At 36.4% G+C, this 18,164-nt stretch overlaps 1 protein-coding gene across 1 annotated transcript in view; it reads right to left on the bottom strand.

Annotated features, from left to right (window-relative positions):
- Window positions 1–2,578: 2,578 nt before the first annotated feature.
- The window catches only part of FBXL4 (F-box and leucine rich repeat protein 4), an 83,003-nt gene continuing 67,417 nt past the window's right edge, over window positions 2,579–18,164 (bottom strand). The window contains exons 6-8 of the mRNA XM_077487206.1: window positions 16,308–16,379; window positions 7,027–7,339; window positions 2,579–3,640 (exon numbers count right to left, since the gene is read on the bottom strand). Coding sequence (XP_077343332.1) covers window positions 3,477–3,640; window positions 7,027–7,339; window positions 16,308–16,379 — 549 coding nt within the window. The 3' untranslated portion in view covers window positions 2,579–3,476. The remainder of the gene's footprint in view (window positions 3,641–7,026; window positions 7,340–16,307; window positions 16,380–18,164) is intronic.

Here is an 18,164-nt window from a genome sequence, read left to right as displayed (position 1 = left end):
AGATTGATAGCAGCACAGCCATTGGCTCCCACTGTTGTGAATCAAATCCAATGATGCAGGCACTGTGACATTTTGTCATACACTAACCTTCTTAAATACTTCCAGATACTGCTTTATGGAGCAGAACTATGGACATTTCACATCCTAAAGCTACACTTAGAAGGGTCACCCATGACACCAGAGTTTGTTATCATATGATGTTCTCCTTCAGTCTATCTTTAACCAGAACTCCACATGCTTCATTCAAACAGGCAGGAAGGGAAATGGAACAAAAGTCAATTTCAGCTTCAATAATATTTAGATTGCTTTATCGAAGCCTGTAAACAAAGAATGTTTTCCCTACCTGCTGCCTGGAAATGTAAAAATAACATAACTATCTGCATTATTTGATATTTGCATGACTAAAACAAACAATGTAAAAATTTAAAACACTTTTGTGCTATACATAATAAAGAAAGAAAATATATGCAAACACTATGGGATCCATTTCTAAATGTTTTTTATGAGATCTATTGTATTCTAAGATATTTTAAGGCATTGTAAAAGACAATATTAACAATCCTACTGATTTGCGTATGAGTGCTATAAACCTTTTTTAAATGTACAGTGCATATATGTATGTATGTATGTATGTATGTATGTATGTATGTATGTATGTATGTATGTGTAGGCAGCCATATTTACTCATTATTTAGACTGGCTGTACTTTGCCTTAATGATCCTGGTACCTGACTGAACGTCTAAAAACAGAATAGCATGAAAAGACCACAATGAGCCTGGTATTCAAAAAATCATGCAATCCAAATTGAGTAAGCTTTATGCCACACGAAAGAGTTAAGAGCAGAAATTATTTTGTATTCATGTCAAAAAGAGGTAAATGTGAAAAAAAAAATAGGTAAAACTGTTGTGTCCTGTTAAGTATGGATTTTAACAATATGTTCTGTTTTAAACTTGTACCATTTAACCTTCTGTTGCCTTTTTCTTTTCTATGTTCATTTTCTCTATATGTGTTCATCTTTGCTTCTCTTTTTAAATTATTTGCTTTATAGCACATTTATACTCTGACTTTCTGACTATTACCTTCTCCATCTACATTAGGTAGAAGAACACACAAAGATACATGATTACATGATGATACGAGAATCTCCAAATCACAATGATAGAGAAGGAAGAAATCTTAATACAACAACCATTTTAATTAATTTAAGGTTTCAGACATACACCTTCTTGCTCACAGAAGAAAATAATTATTGGAAAAGAAAGCATAAAAGGAAAATAACAACAGATTGCAATACAAATGTATTTTAGGCCCAACGGGTCTTAAAGTAAACTACCCATAAGAGACATATAGGCAATAAGTCCAAACAAGTATAAACTTTAAAAATAAATGTTACTTTTCTCTCAATCTTGCTACATATTTAATCCAGGACTGATCAAGAAGCAGTGAAGCCAGAGCAGGCCAGGTACCCAGAATTTTCAAAAATAGTTCAGTAACAGTGGGCCATATACTTGGCAGGTTTACTTTAAAGATGTGTCTTATGTTACACAAATACAGTACACTTTTCTCCAGAGATTAGTCTGTGCAATGCATCCATGCACATTTTAATAAATGTAATGCAGTATACAGTATGAACCACACCATTCATATACATGCTGCATATTATTACATCTCTTTTAAAGGAAACCTGTGAAGAAAGATACTTGGAAACAGCCATTGCAGGCTCATTTTAAAAGCTACAGGCTTAGATCTGTGATTCGTATCCCAAATTCACCATCTAGCAAGCCACCGAACTGGAATAAACATGTAGTCATTGAAGTCTAAACTCTCATTTTGCATGCCTATAGCAGTTTAGTGGCTTGCTTGGTAGTGAAGCCAGAATCTGTATGACAGTGCTGGATAATGCACCTTTTAAAAATAAATCAGAAACGGAAGCTCCCATATTCTGTCCTTACAAGCTCTCTTAAGTAATTTTTTAATTTTACTAGAAATTGACTGCTTGCTAGACCCTCAACGTTTATAACTAATAAAGTGGCCATCAGAATTTCAATTTCAATATTTAAACCCATTGGCTCACATGTACAGCACTTTGCTTTTACTGTATATTATTCACCTGTAAAACTGAAAAGAAGAAGAATTCCTCTCCCGGTCCTATAAAATATCATAAATGCACTAAACCCAATACAAACTACAGTAATGAATATGCATGATGCATACTGTATCTACTTAATCATGTAAATACTGCTTCCAAATAACAAAAAGCAGACTTGGTAAATATTGTTTTGTATTTTACCCAGAGTGCACCATTAAGGTGTGATCCACTCTGGGCTTCTTGATAAGCAAGTTTGTATGTTCCTCTAAAAAGGTGCAAGATGTGGAAGGCAGCAAGAACAAAAATCACAATCTCCATTTATGGACAGCCGCATTATATTGTTCGTTCCCAAACAACCTTTTATTTATATATATATATATATATATATATATATATATATATATATATATATATATATATATATATATATATATATATATATATATATATTATATTTTATATATATATATATATATATACATACATATATAATATATATCTGCCCGCTGCATCATAAACAGACGTCCGTGAGCGCTATAAAAAGAAAGGAAAAAATAAAAATAAAAAAACTTTCAATGCAAATACATTAGATCAAGAAGCATGAACTGCATATGCTAGGTACAAATCTATTCACATATTTCAGTGGTTGACAAAACTGGCCTGTGCAGTGCCAGCTCACAAAACTTCATGTCATTTTGCAAATTCAACTTGCAAAATTAAAAATACATTGTGTATTACTTATTATTATCAATTAAAAAAAAGAATTCTTTATATCAGAGTAATAAATAAATAAATAAAAGGCATACAGAGAACTATTGCTAAATAATTCTTCTTGCGTGTGTTGGCCACTTGGGCATGGGAAGTCTTATTTTTAACATGAAGGGTTTTTTTTTTTTTTATTAAAAACAGTAAATTATAGTCAAAAGTAGTCATTAAAACTTTGTAATTTTAGGAAGATAGCAGCATGTTTAATCACCAACTATTTTCCAATATTTCACAGGGCTTCTGTATGTTAGCTCTCCAAACTTCAGTTTTGATGCAAGTCTACTTATTGAACTCATATCAGAGTGTTTGACTCTCCTTGCTGAATATTGTATCCTTTTAATGTATAGGGAAAGTTGCAGTTTGAATGGCGTAGCTTGGGAGCACCAGCAACATTTCATCAACAGGCCTCCAAGAAATATAATAAGCCACTGGGTGATTTAGGGCACAAGATTTGGATGTACCCTTCCATTTTCAAATGTTTACTTTAAATGTACTAAACTAATCTAAATCAGTAGATTTCCCAATGAGAACAACTACTGAGACTGGAAGAGCAACTGTTGACAAAATGGAAGAAAAGATCTTTGTTTCTTATTGAGAAAAAAAAATGCTGCAGCATTCTATTCATTGAGTAAAACTCTTCTTGATGGACACATTAGGAAATCGTGAGGTAAATTCCTGTACTACTCGGCTGTCGATCTGTGAACAGAAGGACAGATCCAGTAGAATAAGTTCTTTACAGCATTCCAGCAATTTTCGCAAGGCTGCGGGACTCACCATTCTAGTACCTAGAAAAAACAAACAAAAAAAAACAAGATATAGAATTATGCAAAGAACAGTTAGCTTTTTAAAAAAAATTATCTTTGGGCCTAAAATGCAGACAAGTGTTTCACATTTAAACAAAATGTAATGTAAATGTCATGTAATGCGTACATTATGATAGGATAATATAACAGTTATACTGTAATTCTCACCATCTATGCCCATACATTGGTATACATGTTTAAAGCATTATAGATAAATCAATAGATTAGAAACCACCCATGCTAAACAGTATGGATGGAGGACTCTTCTCTGCTCAACTGGATAAAGTCACTGTTTGGCCAAGAATTTTTCCACTGGCTCCTTCAATTTTCAGATTGACGTTTGTCAAGCTTATTAACCTCCATGGTGGTTCGATTATTTCGGATTTTAGGTGCTAAAAGCAGTACCATTATCTTGCATGAAAATTTGGCGTTTTATATTGTAGTTCTGTAATTCTTAGGAATAACTCTCTTAAATCTGTCCAAACCAGAGTCTAGCAGACATCCCGGGTATGATAAAGTTTGAAAAATGAAATCATAAATTATAATATAATAAATAACTATAAATAATTGTACCAAATAATAATATAACAATAATAAAAATTATTCAATAATGTAAGCAAATCAAAAACACTGAAATTTGCTCGGTTGCAGAATTGTCACTGTCATTACTTTTCAGTATTTGATGACGGATCTCCCCACAAATCGCTATCGCTCAATTCTGCGAGTGATTCCAATTTATTATCGCTGTTTTCTAGCTGGTCTAAAACCATTTTTGATGTAAAGTGACAGTTTGGTTGCTATTGACAATCTCCAGTTTACAGGCAGAAAGAACAGTTTTTATTATATAAAACTGCATGCAGGACACTGGGCAGACCACTAGGGACAAAGGGGATGTAAAATATTTACATACAGCAATGTAATCTGTAAGATTACATTATACTGTATGTATACGGGGTGTTTCACTTTTTGAATTTGGTGCCGATCTCCGTCCCCGTGCGTCGCAACGCTCGCAGGGAACGGAGATCGGCTTCGTGATAGATCGAGCGAGACACGGCTCGCTCGTACAGCGGGGAGACAACGCTGGATCCGAGGGAGAAGGTAAGTAAACATCCTCCTGGATCCAGCGATGCAGTCCCGAGTCTGGCTCGGGGATACCGCTTTTGGTATAAAAATTCCACCCCAAGCCAGACTCGGGAATACCATCAGGGGGGTTAAAGAGGAAGCAAACCCTGATGAGTTTACTTCCTCTTTCATTCCCTGCAAAGACAAAGCATAATGGACTACTATGCATTGCATAGTAGTCCATTATGTGTCACTTATCTGACACAGGAACCAGCAAAGTCACCGCTGTCCCCTGTAGTCTGGCGCATCCATCTTCTCGGTGGGGCCTTGCAGCTCCGCCACTGTCATTTGGCGAAGCCGCGATGACGTCACTCCCGCGCATGGGCACGGGAGCCGACACGCGCGGCAGCTCTGTCGTTGAAGATGCCGCTCTCAGTGCGCTTGCGCACCGCTGTCTACGGCGCATGCGCCGTAGACAGCGGTGCCTGTCTTCGGGCAAATATCTCCTAAACCGTAGAGGTTTAGGAGATATTGCTTGGACCTACAGGTAAGCCTTAATCTAGGCTTACCTGTAGGTCAAAGTGTGTTGTAAGGGTTTACAACCACTTTAATGCCAACAGGGATATCTAATGCCCGGTACACACGGTTGGACTTTCAACAGAAAATGTGCAATCGGATCTTGTTGTTGAAAAATCCGATCGTGTGGGCTCCATCTGACTTCATCTCCATCAGACAACAAAATCCGATAATTTAAATTCCGATCGTGTGTAGACAATTTCCGACAAAGTGCCATGCATGCTCAGAATAAATTACGAGAAGAAAGCTATTGGCTACTGCCCTCTTTATAGTCCTGTCATACGTGTTCTACGTCATCGTGTTCTGAACAATCAGATTTTCCGACAACTTTGTACAACCGTGTGTATGCAAGACAAGTTTGGGCCAAAACCCGTCGTAAAAAAATGTCCGATCGTGTGTATGGGGCATAACAGTTCAAATTGTGGCTGATTCAGCAGGAATCTGATGATTTTTGAGCTGTGTATAACCAGCATTATTTGGCTAGATGGGTCTATGATCTCATGTCTACGAGTATACAGACATCTCCTGACATTTTTTTTTCAGTTGAAACAAGGTTAGACTGAATCAGGCAGGAGTACATAAAATAATAATAATAATAATTTCTATTTAGGGAAAAGAAAAAAAAAAGCTCTCAATTCTGTATAAATAGAGAGCTGATAGCATCTGCTGGAGAAAGAAATGTAACTCTAGATTATCTGCGTTATACAACTAGAAGAGGAGAATTTCTGTATAATACTAATTTACCATTTACACATTGAACGTTACTGTATTAACCTACCCAACCAAAGGATCTTTGTGCTGAATCTCCACAGAAAAGTTCTGCTTGGATATATTTGTTAGCCTTCAAGTTGAATGCCAGCCTTATATTCAGATGTGCAGAATTGTAGAGGCTCCTTTTGTAAATTGAACTTGCTTACTCACAAAGTGCTTTAGAAGTTGCAGCAAGTCAGATAGAACCTGCCTCATTTCCTGGCTACAGGATGTCAAGCTTCCTCCAGCCTTCTTTCCCATCTTGGCTGTCCCTGGTCCACTTTTTCATTCATTATATTTCAGTTCTTTCAATCATGGATATGTAGGCGTTACCTTAGGACAGTGTGCATGCAAATGCAGTATGCCTAGGAATGCCACTCCTCCAGACTGCATCATTTATTCTAATAGCTAGCCCAATGCTTGCATCAGGGCTCAGGGTTCTTGAAAGTAATATTGCGACAGGGTGCTGTGAATTTTTTCAGGAACCTTTGTCTAGAACTCTGCTCAACCCACCAGCCATGATCTGCCTGGATTGCATAGCAAATCAGAGAGTTTCAGAGATCACATCACTGGAACCAAAATAAGAAATACAATGTTGATTGAGAGAGTGAAGTTCAGCTTTAATAAACTGACCAGCAAGTCCTCTTCCTGGGCATCAATGTTTCAAACAGTAAGAAGGAAAATAGTACAAGTGACATGAGTTTGAGAAAACATTTTATGGTATGTTTTAAAAGATAGCATTCACAATTCACTGAGCATACCAGAACGCCTCTGCTGAACTAAGACTTCATTTGTAACCCCTGACATTCTATTTTTTTTGCACAAAATTACAAAATTATGATCTAGAAATTAGTATTTTTTTTTTTTTCAAATGAGGTAACAAGGATTGAGAATTTGACTGGTAAGAAAAAGCCTTGGTACAAGCACAAACGCCAATAGTTGAATCACGTTACAGACAAAGTAACCTTATCGCTACTTACCTAGGATATCTAAATACTTAAGATGTTGACAATTTGCAGCTAGTTCTTCTATATCAGAGTCACAAACAGACCGATTGGCTGTAAGGAACAGCTTTCGCAGACCTGTAAGTTTGCGGGCAAGATTGGTAAAACATCCAGTCCCACTATGCAGCATAGGACACCATCCAAGATCAAGCTCTTCAAGAAGGGGACAACCAGCAGCCAGCTCTCCTAACCCCTTTTCAGTAATATTTTTACATCTCCAAAGGTCTAGGGAACGTAGCTTTTTGCATTTGGCACCAATAACAGAAGCTATTAGGTCATAATCTTCAATCTGCCAAAAACAAAAACAGGTGGAGGTCAGCATTATTATTTATTTCATGCAGACTGCATGTCAATGGGTTGCTTAACCACCTCAACACTGGACACTTTCACTCCCTTCCTGCCCAGGCCAATTTTCATCTTTCCGCACTGTCACACTTTGAATGGCAGTCAGTTATAAAATAAGTTTGCAGCGCAAAGCTCTGGAATATCCACAATTGTGTTTACAATTTATACCAAATATATATTAATTCTAGAAAAGATGGACTTTATATGATTCAAAAATCGTAGCCCTTCACTGCAACAATCTACCACTCTTCTCTTATATGTGGAGTAACTTAAATAATATTAATAATATGTGAAATCGAGTGAAACTGAAAAATCTCTATATAATAATCTAGATAAAGTGCAAGTGCTTATTCACTGAATAAATGTCTGTAATAAAGAAACAATCAATGTTGCAAACAATACTCTCAAATCCGTGGACAACAGTGTGTGTGAAAAAATACAAAAAAAACTATTAAATTACCATATGATTAAAAAAATTAAAAATTACAATGAAAAATAAGTGTATAAGACTCAAAGACCGAATTTAAATACACCTAATCTTTAAACTGTGCAAGACCATGTACATTTGTGCCCATAAGTTTACATACCCTGGCAGAATTTATGATTTCTTGGCCATTTTTCAGAGAATATGAATAATAACACAAAAACCTTTTCTTTCACTCATGGTTACTGTTTGGCTGAAGCAATTTATTATCATCAACTGTGTTTTCTCTTTTTAAATCATAATGACAGCAGAAACTACCCAAAATTACCCTGATCAAAAGTTTACATACACTGGTGATTTTGGCCTGATAAGATGCCCACAAGTTGACACAAGGGGGTTTGAATGGCTATTAAAAGGTAACCATCCTCACATGTGCTCAGTTTGTTTGTAATTAGTGTGTGTATATAAAAGGTCAATGAGTTTCTGGTCTCCTGACAGACCCTTGCATCTTTCATCCTGTGCTGCACTGACATTTCTGGATTCTGAGTGATGGGGAAAGCAAAAGAATTGTCAAAAGATCTGCGGGAAAGGGTAGTTGCACTGTATAAAAGAGAAAAGGGATATAAAAAGCTAGCCAAGGAATTGAGAATGCCAATCAGCAGTGTTCAAACTCTAAATCAAAAAGTGGAAAATGAGGGCTTCTGTTGAAACCAAACCATGGTCAGGTAGACCAACCAAAATGTCAGCCACAACTGCCAGAAAAATTGTTCAGAATGCAAAGAAAAACCCACAAATAACTTCAGATGTAATACAGGACTCTCGAAAACATGTGGTGTGGCTTTTTCAAGATGCACAATAAAGAGGCACTTGAAGAAAGATGGGCTGCATGGTCAAGTTGCCAGAAGAAAGCCCTTACAATGCAAATGCCACAAGGTATCCCTCTTACAATACACCAAACAGCACAGAGACAAGCCTCAAACTTTCTGACATGAAGTCATGTTAAGTGATAAGACCAAAATTGAGCTTTTCGCCAACAACCATAAATGCTACATTCGGAGAGGAGTTAACAAGGCCTATGATGAAAGGTACACCATTCCTACTTTGAAACAAGGAGGTGGATCTCTGATGTTTTGGGAAAAGTGTGAGCTACAAAAGGCACAGGAAGTTTGGTCAAAATTGATGGCAAGATGAATGCAGCATTATCAAAAAAATACTGGAGGAACATTTGCATTCATCAGCCAGAAAGATGAGCATGGGACATACTTGGACATTTCAACATGACAATGATCCAAAACACAAGACAAAGTCGATCTGTCATTGGCTATAGCAGAATAAAGTGAAGGTTCTGGAGTGGCTATCTCAGTCTCCTGACCTCAATATCATTGAGCCACTCTGGGGAGATCTCAAACGTGTAGTTCATGCAAGACAGCCCAAGAATTTATAGGAACTTTAAGCTTTTTTCCAAGAGGAACGGTCAGCTTTACCATCTGAGAAGATAAAGAGCCTTATCCACAAATACCACAAAAGACTTCAGGCTGGCATTGATGTTAAAGTAGGCAATACACGGTATTAAAAACTGGGATATGTAAACCTTTTGATCAGGGTAATTTGCATAGCTTCTGTTGCCATTATGATTTAAAAAGAGTAAACACAGTCAATTGATAATAAATGGCTTCAGCCAAACATTAACCATGAGTGAAAAAAAAGTTTTTCATATTCTCTGAAAAATGGACAAGAAGTCATAAAATCTGCCAGGGTATGTAAACTTATGAGAACAACTGAATGTGTCATAATTATGTGTTAACCGATTCAGCCCTGGAAGATTTTACCCCCTTCCTGACCAGAGCACTTCTTTGCGATTTGGCACTGCGTCGTTTTAACTGACAATTGCGCGGCCGTGCGACAATGCAATCTTTTTTTCGCCTTCCTCTGGATCAATTGTGGGCATGAAATTGGGTATTTGGATTGTACGATTATTTTTTATTTATTTGGTTTTTAAGGTTGAACTGGATGGACTCGTGTCTTTTTTCAACATGACTAACTATGTAACCTAAACAAAATTGGTGTCGTTTTTTGATCACTTCTGAGGTTTTTATTTTTTGCGCTATAAACAAAAAAGAGCAACAATTTTGAAAAAAAAGCAATATTTTTTACTTTTTGCTAAATAAATAAATATCCCCCAAAAATATATATTAAAAAAACGTTTTTTTCCTCAGATTAGGACAATATGTATTCTTCTTAAAAAAAGATAATAAAAAATAAATAAAAAAGTTGCAATAAACGTAGATTGATTGGTTTGCACAAAAGTTATAGCGTCCACAAAATAGGGGATAGTTGTATGGCATTTTTGTTATAAAAAAAATGTCAGTAATGGTGGCGATCTGCGATTTTTATCGCAACTGCGACATTATGGCAGACACATCAGACACTTTTGACACCATTGTCATTTATACAGTGATCAGTGCTATAAAAATGCACTGATTACTGTGTAAATGACACTGGCAGGGAAGGGGTTAAACACTAGGGGGCGATCAAGGGGTTACGTGTGTCCTATGGAGTGATTCTAACTGTGGGAGGGATGGGCTTCCACTTACATGACAGCGATTAACCACATATAATTAACACCTAATTATGACACATATGGTCTTGCACAGTTTAAAGACTAGGTATATATAAATTCAGTATTTGAGTTTTTTACACTTATCTTTCATTGTCATTTCTTATTTATTTATTTTCTTTGTTTATCATATGATAATTAATATTTTTTTGCATTTTTTTCACACACACTATTATCCACGGATTTGAGAGTACTGTTTTCAACACATTGAATGTTTTGTTATTATGGACATTTATTCAGTGAATAAGCACTTGTGCTTTATTTAGATTATTATATAGATATTTTTTAGTTTGACTCGATTTCACATATTATGAATATTATTAATTTACTCCACATATGAGACGAGGGGTAGATTGTTCCAGTGAAGGGTTGAGATTTTTCAATCATATAAAGTCCATCTTTTCTAGAATTTATATTTGGTATAAATTGTAAACACAAAAGTGGATATTCCAGAGCTTTGCACTGCAAACTTATTTATTGCATTATCTACCAGTATTTTAATAGGATTGAGCAGCAGCATTCTCAATTGGCATCCACAATTGTCCAGGTAATTCTGTTGCACCGATTCCTCTTTTCTGTTGTCAGTATGCAACACTGTAGCCAAATAAAATTGTTATAATTTTTTTTAAACAGATAGAGCTTTCTTTTGGTAATATAATCATCTCTGTTTTTTTGTTTTTTTTTGCTATTTAAAATTTAAAAAAATACCAAACATGTAAAAAAAATACCCTCAAAAACCCCCAGATATTTCTTCATTCTTATTAACATTTTGCAAATAATCTTTCTTCATAAATTTAGGCCAAAATGTATTCTGCTACATTTCTTTGGTAAAAAAGAAAGTAGACAGTCCAAGGTGTTTAGTAAGAGGCAGGTTTTAAATAAAAAATAAAATAAAATTCTTTTTAACATATACTGTCACTAGGGCAGTATAGAGTCATCATATGACTGGTGCAGCAGTCATCAGGGACTCCGACTGGTGACAGCATGTAAAAAAGTAAAAAAAAAATACATTTTTAAAATAATATTTTTCAATTGTTTTCCACAATTATTTTTACATACTGTGACCAGAGTAGTGTTGTGTCAGGGTTTTTTCCCCCCACTATGATTTCTTATTACAGTGATGATCTCATCACTGTTATAAGCAAAGCATTTTGGTGAAGGACATCCATTCATATGCTATTGTGTACTACTGTGATAGTTGTGATTGCCTAAAGCCATCACATGGTACAGGTCCGCTGTGATTGGTCCATGTACTATGTGATTACTGTAACCAGTCACAGAGATCACAATAGTACACAATGAATGGCTATGCATGAAAGTCATTGTGTACCATTGACATGTGATCACTGTGATTGGTCACAGCAATCACATGGTACTGGCGCTATGGTGGTACGACAATCTGCCTGTGTGCTCACTAGGGTGCGCATTAGGCGCAAACCTGGAAGACATCATAGGGTGTTTGCCCAGGATGGTAGTGCTCTCATTCAACCATCATTTTACAATAGGCAGGGGGGAAGTGGTTAAATTACTAATGGAAGAGCCTTGTACAAAAAAAGGATGGTAACATCTGTACAAATTCCCTCTGTTTTAACATTGTTACACATGTTAATTACACTGCACTAAATAACAAGTTATTTTATTGTATACCTATTAGCTTGAAGCAGCCAAAAGGTAGAAGCATTAGCGTTAAAACAGAATTCATAAAATAAACACTTTGCTCTTGTGAGGTGAAGTGCTAAACAAAGGGAAGAAACCCCCCTGACATCATTCAGAAATCAAAGCACAGCCCCGTGAGGACTACATGTCTATTTAAGACTACCACGTTTACATGGCGACCACCCTGCTGCAAAACTTCACTGCAGAACAGTGTTGTCACCTTGTTAAACTAAGTGAAAAAATAACTGATCTGCTGGCAGGATCAACAGTTAATATAACTATGTTACAGTGGCAACTGAGAAAAACAAAAACTGCTGTGTTAATGCTAGTAACAGACTGTATGTCATGTTTTATTTTGCCCATAGTTACACTTCATCTGTAAGAAAGTTCAGATTTCATTTGCAAGGAATTAAGTGTCTGATCCAAGCTACTGTCATAAAGGAACATCTCTATTTGCAGTCTGAGGTTACACAAATATAGCTGCACCAGAATGCAAAGTCTCCAGGGAGAAAGTAAGCAATTATTTTATTTTGCAACTGTGCATTGTGTAATGTTTGTAATAGATACAACTTCATCTCAGCTGAATTTTACAAGTGACCATAATGAGTTGCTGACCAAACCATATGTTCACAAAAAGAATTTGACGTGCATAGAAGAACATTATGAAAAATAAATTCATAATGTCATTATTTTGCGGATCTATTTTACATATATTCATATATTAAAGCTGATCTGCAGGTTTGAGTTTTCCTTTAATAGTTTGTTTTTACCAATCTTATCCAAGGACCCGTTCACATGCGTATTGATTTGGAAGAATTCAATGCTCATTCCTGTGTCTATAGCTTGTATGATGCGATCTTGATGGGTTTTTAACGTTTTTTTTAAAGTGTTGATGCTTGAAGAATCCATGATAAATGCCCATGAATGGGTTGCTTTTCAGGTTGGAAGTGGGGGTAAGCAATAAAGAGGAAATGATCTACCCAATGCCTCTGCTTCTACCTGACATTGTCTGTACTGCTGGCTAAGACCAAGTGGATGGAGCTGTTCTATCCTAGTTCTCTATTTCCCAGTGCATTCTGGGATATAGGATCCTCCACCGACTTTCCCTCAGTGCCCAGCTAAAACTTTAAAAATACATCAATAACACAGTAGCAGAAAGTTACAGGCATCATCCTAGTATGTTTTTTTTTTCCAATCGGCTATGCTCTTTGATGAAAAAAAAATCCTAATGGCTAATTAGCCACTAAATTGCTTTTACAGGAGGTGGAAGGGGGTCCCTCCCACTGCCTTTCTGGGGCTCTTACACAAGGGAGCTTGGGACTGAAGCAGGTAGTTCCACCAACTGACCAAAGAGATGACCGGAACATCACAATCATCTCTATGTTTTCAAAATATAGAAACAAGTATTTTGTAATTTCCAGTTTCGCCAGGATGTAAACAATCCATTATTGGCTTGGCAAAGCATCGGACCAAACCGATCTTGGTTTGATCTGATGCTTTTAAGGGCTGAGGAGAGATCTGGCGTCTACTAGATCCCAGATCTCTCAGTAAAGAGTACATGTCACTGCCCATGATATCACAAGGGATGTTGTTCACTCCTTGTGGTTGCAATATGGTTAATTAAAAAATGTAAAGGGACAGTTTAAACAAAATAAATAATAAAATGAAGGCGAGTAAAAGGTGAACACATGTGTTAGTCCCATACGCATATTTAAAACAGCAATTGTTCCACACATGTGAGGTATAACTGTGAATGTCAGAGCAAGAACAATAATTCTAGCACCAGACCTCCTGTGTAAATCTAGAGTGGTAACCTGTAAAGGCTTTTAAAGAGTCACCTATGGATATTTTAATGTACCTCAGTTTGACGCCGTTCCATGGGCACACACAATTTTAAAGTGTGAGATGTTTGGTATCCATTTACTCAGCGTAACATCATCTTTTATATTTTATAAAGAAATGGGTATTATTTTGTGTTTGTGTGCAGTAAAGTTTATTAAAAAGTGTATTTTTTCCAAAACATTTGCATTTGTAAAACTGCTGCACAAATACCTCATGACATAAAAAATTGCAGCACCATCATTTTTTTCTCTAGGGCCTCTGCTTAAAAATATATTACAACGGGCACCACAGTGCTGTACACACAAGAGAGATAGCATTGTGTTAAAAATCTAGTGGCATGTCGCTTTCATGAAGAATTGACACTTCGGATGCTTCATTTGCAATGATAATGTTCTGTAACCGCACCTATAGAATTTATGGCATGTTAATGAAGAAATTCTAAAAGTGTTAAGGTGTGTAAACACGATGAGACTATGGGAAGAATGATCTTAAGTTTTTTTTTGGTTTGTTTTTTTTGCATGCCAATCTCATACTGAAAATTAAGGTTACTAAACTTCCCGAAAAAACTCTCGTACGACAGAACACAACTTTAGAAGTGATTTTGTGTATTGTATTGTAATATATTCTTTCAATCCTGAGCATGTGCAGTCTTGCATTTTCGATTTTTTTCACATGAATACTGTACTGATTAAACTAAAATTGTACAATATGCTATTCTATGATAAAAATGTTCATGTTTGGTCCTTCAGGTAAATTCGGATGAACTGTCATAATTGGCTCTTGAAAGCAGGGTACAAATGATCAGATTATCGTACGATTGCTCCAAAAGCGATATTTTTCATCCGATTCTTTTGATTGTGTGTGCTAGTCTTTAGATGAGCATTTGGGAAGAGCCAGAGGAGCCATTGGCGGTACTTGCACCCCACAATGGCATGGGAAATAATAGAAAACTAGGACAGAGCAGCTCCACCAACTTCCTCTTTGTACAGAGCAGCCATATAACTACACCATTTGTTTCTGTGTGTAGAAAAAAGCATCAAGCCAGCCAGCAATACAGACAATTCCAGTTAGGAGCAGAGGTGCTAAATGTTATTGCCAGTGGCTTTCAGAAAAGTTGAGCTGTACAAAGCCAAGTGTAAAAGAAATCAAAATATACAAATCCATCTTGCATAGAATTCACGAAAATTACTGCCATCACACTACAACCTAACCACTCTTCAAAGTGGATCATTTCCTCTACATCACTTCCATTTTAATCACTTCCCACGAGAAAAGTAACACTTTCATGGGTATTTATTACACATCCTTGAAGCTTTTTCAACGCGTGAAAAATGCATCATAAATGCCATAGGCATGTTAATGAACACTGATTCATTCTTCATAATCAACACATGTATGAACGAGCGCTACCAGCTGCAGCAGCTGGGAGCACTGTATAAACTAGATGTAGCATCAGCTATATATTAGTATACCGCACTGTGTTTCAGCGATGGAAGAGAACTTCCAGTCCCAATTGAACAAAATTGAGTCGGGCTGAGCAATGCTATGCCATTCAAAGGGAGCTTTGTATTCAATGAATACAGAACTTCCTCTGGCTGAGGTGGAGTTTTTTTATGTTAATCAGTCCGCTTCTCCACCTTAGCCAATCAGTGGAAGCTTTGTATTTATTCGTAGAATACAAAGCTTCCTCTGAAAGGCCGAACAGCGCTCAGCCCCACACAATGCTGTAAACTGTATGTAGCTGAGGCTACATATAGTTTATACAGCACTTCAAGCCGTATCTTCCGTTAGTTAAGTAAATAGTTCATTTGGACCAGCTTCATAAAGCCTAAAGTTAAATGAAACCTGTAGATCATTTAAGACTGGTAAATCATTTGTTTCACCTCTGTTCACTTAATTTTGCTGCAAAGCTTTTTCCAGTTTTCCTCAAGTTTTTTTTTTTAAACTCTGATATTGGAAATTGCAATGTTTAGGAAAAATGTAAAAAAAATGGTGAAAATTAAATAGACTGACTAAAAGAAAAGCAAAAAAGGGGGAAATGTAAGAAAAACGGTGAAAACCCTGGCTGCCCACCGATAAAGTAAATATATTTGGTTTAGAATGTCATTATTTTCTACTAAAAATTTTCAGTGAAATGATTGCAGAACATTTTTCTAATAAATACATAAAATAAAAACCTTTCTAACATGCATTACAGTTGTAAATTATATTTCTCAAAAAAAAATTAAATTAGCAATTTTTACCTGTTATAAATAGATATCCAAGACTACATTATGACTTTGTACAACACCTATGATATAGCTAAACTGAATTAAGAAATATGATAAAAAAGCAAATAAGCAAAAAGACAAAAACTACTACTTAAGTACTTACCAAAACACAGCTTCCAAGATTGAGGTGCTGTAGCTCTAGACAGAAGTTAAGAATGCTAAGTAGAGCTGTTTGCTGCCATTGAATCGTGCAAAAACAAATGTGAAAAAGAAAAAAAAAAAAGAGAAAGGGTCAATTAGGTCATCACCTGCCTTGCTTATAATGCAGCTTTAGGTTTCCCTTACAAAAATTACACAAGTCATTTAATGAGTCCCCAGGCATCTTGAACATTGATTAGTTTATAGTCTAAAAATCATTACAGCCCAAAATGTCTGTCACTTTGTAAGTGATTTCTTATCCCCTAAAGAGATATATTCCTTTAACTTTAGCAGCCTTTTCCCAAAGGATCTCTTTTAAAAAGAACGGTTAAGTTCAAAGATATAGTGAGGCCAGGTCATAAGAGAAGATACCCAAGAGCATCCCAGAAGAGCAGGCAATGGAATATCTGACATCTTTATCCAAAGACTGATAGAAATGCCAATAATGCTGAAGAGAATCAGCAGCAAGCTTCTGACCTTTGTGTCTCAGGATTGAATGAGCTGACAAGGATACCACTTGAAGGTCTACCCACTTCTACAATACCGACGGTAAGAACAAGAACTGTTCTGTGAAGCTAGTAACTTACAACCACTATAGAATAGTGACATAATCTCCAAATAATTCTGCACGTATTTATTAAAACCTTTAATAGTGCAATAACCTTAGGCAAAGTGAAGTAGCCCATAGAAACCAAGTGTATTCCAGTTTACTACTGTCAGGAAAGTAGAGATCAATTTTGCTTGGTTGGTATGGATTACGGCAGATTGTGTTACCTCTATTCTTATAAATATTTTTAAAAAATAAGTATAAATGGGTATAGCCTGTACACTAGAAAAGGTCTTTACTAATGAAAGCTCACATGTACAATTAACCAATACATACAGGTTTAATTAATAAAGCAAAATATACAAACAGCAGTACCTTACAGTAAATAGATGGATCAGAAATCAACTTTCAGTAAAAAGAATATACATAAAAAGGCATTTCATCTTAAAGCCATTGTTTCTCATTTTTAGGGAATCTTTAACCACTTCCCGACCAGCGCACGATGATGTACGTCGACAGAATGGCACGGGCAGGCATATTGGCGTACAGGTACGTCCAATATTCGATGCCGCCCTGCCATCGGGAGCGTGCCGCCGGCGGCGCGCTCCCGCGCTGGTCGGGACCCCCGTGAGTCCGGTCGCGGGACCCGCGGACTCGATCGCCGCGGGCATCCCCGCAATCGTCTCACGGAGCGGCCGAATGAAGGAAATGCTGTGTAAACAACATTTTTCCATTCTGCCTAGCAACTAGTGACGCTGATCTCTGCTCCATGTGATTGGAGCAGAGATCAGTGTACACTAAATGAAAGCCCAACCCCCCCACAGTTAGTAACACACCCCTAGGAACACTTAACCCCTACACTGCCACCCACTGGTTAACCCTTTCACTGCCAGTGTCATTTACACAGGAATCACTGCATTTATATAGCAGTGATTATTGTACAAATGACAATGGTCCCAAAAATGTGTCAAAAATGTCCGATGGGTCCCCCACAATGTCGCAGTCACAATAAAAATCGCAGATCGCCGTCATTACTAGTAAAAAAAATAATAAAAAATTATTAATAAAAATGCTATAAAACTATCCCTATTTTGTAAACGCTATAACTTTTGCGCAAACCAATCAATAATCGCTTATTGCGATTTTTACCAAAAATATGTAGAAGAATACGTATCGGCCTAAACTGAGGGAAAAAATATGTTTTTTTAATATATTTTTGGGGGATATTTATTATAACAAAAAGTTAAAAATAATGCGTTTTTTTCAAAATTGTCG

This window comes from Lithobates pipiens, unplaced genomic scaffold, assembly GCF_037356315.1.
Source record: "Lithobates pipiens isolate NorthernLeopardFrog02 unplaced genomic scaffold, aLitPip1_a1.2 Scaffold_18, whole genome shotgun sequence".
Lineage (NCBI taxonomy): Eukaryota > Metazoa > Chordata > Amphibia > Anura > Ranidae > Lithobates > Lithobates pipiens.
Note: the sequence above shows the minus strand (reverse complement) of the source record. Positions and strands in the feature narration are given on the sequence as shown.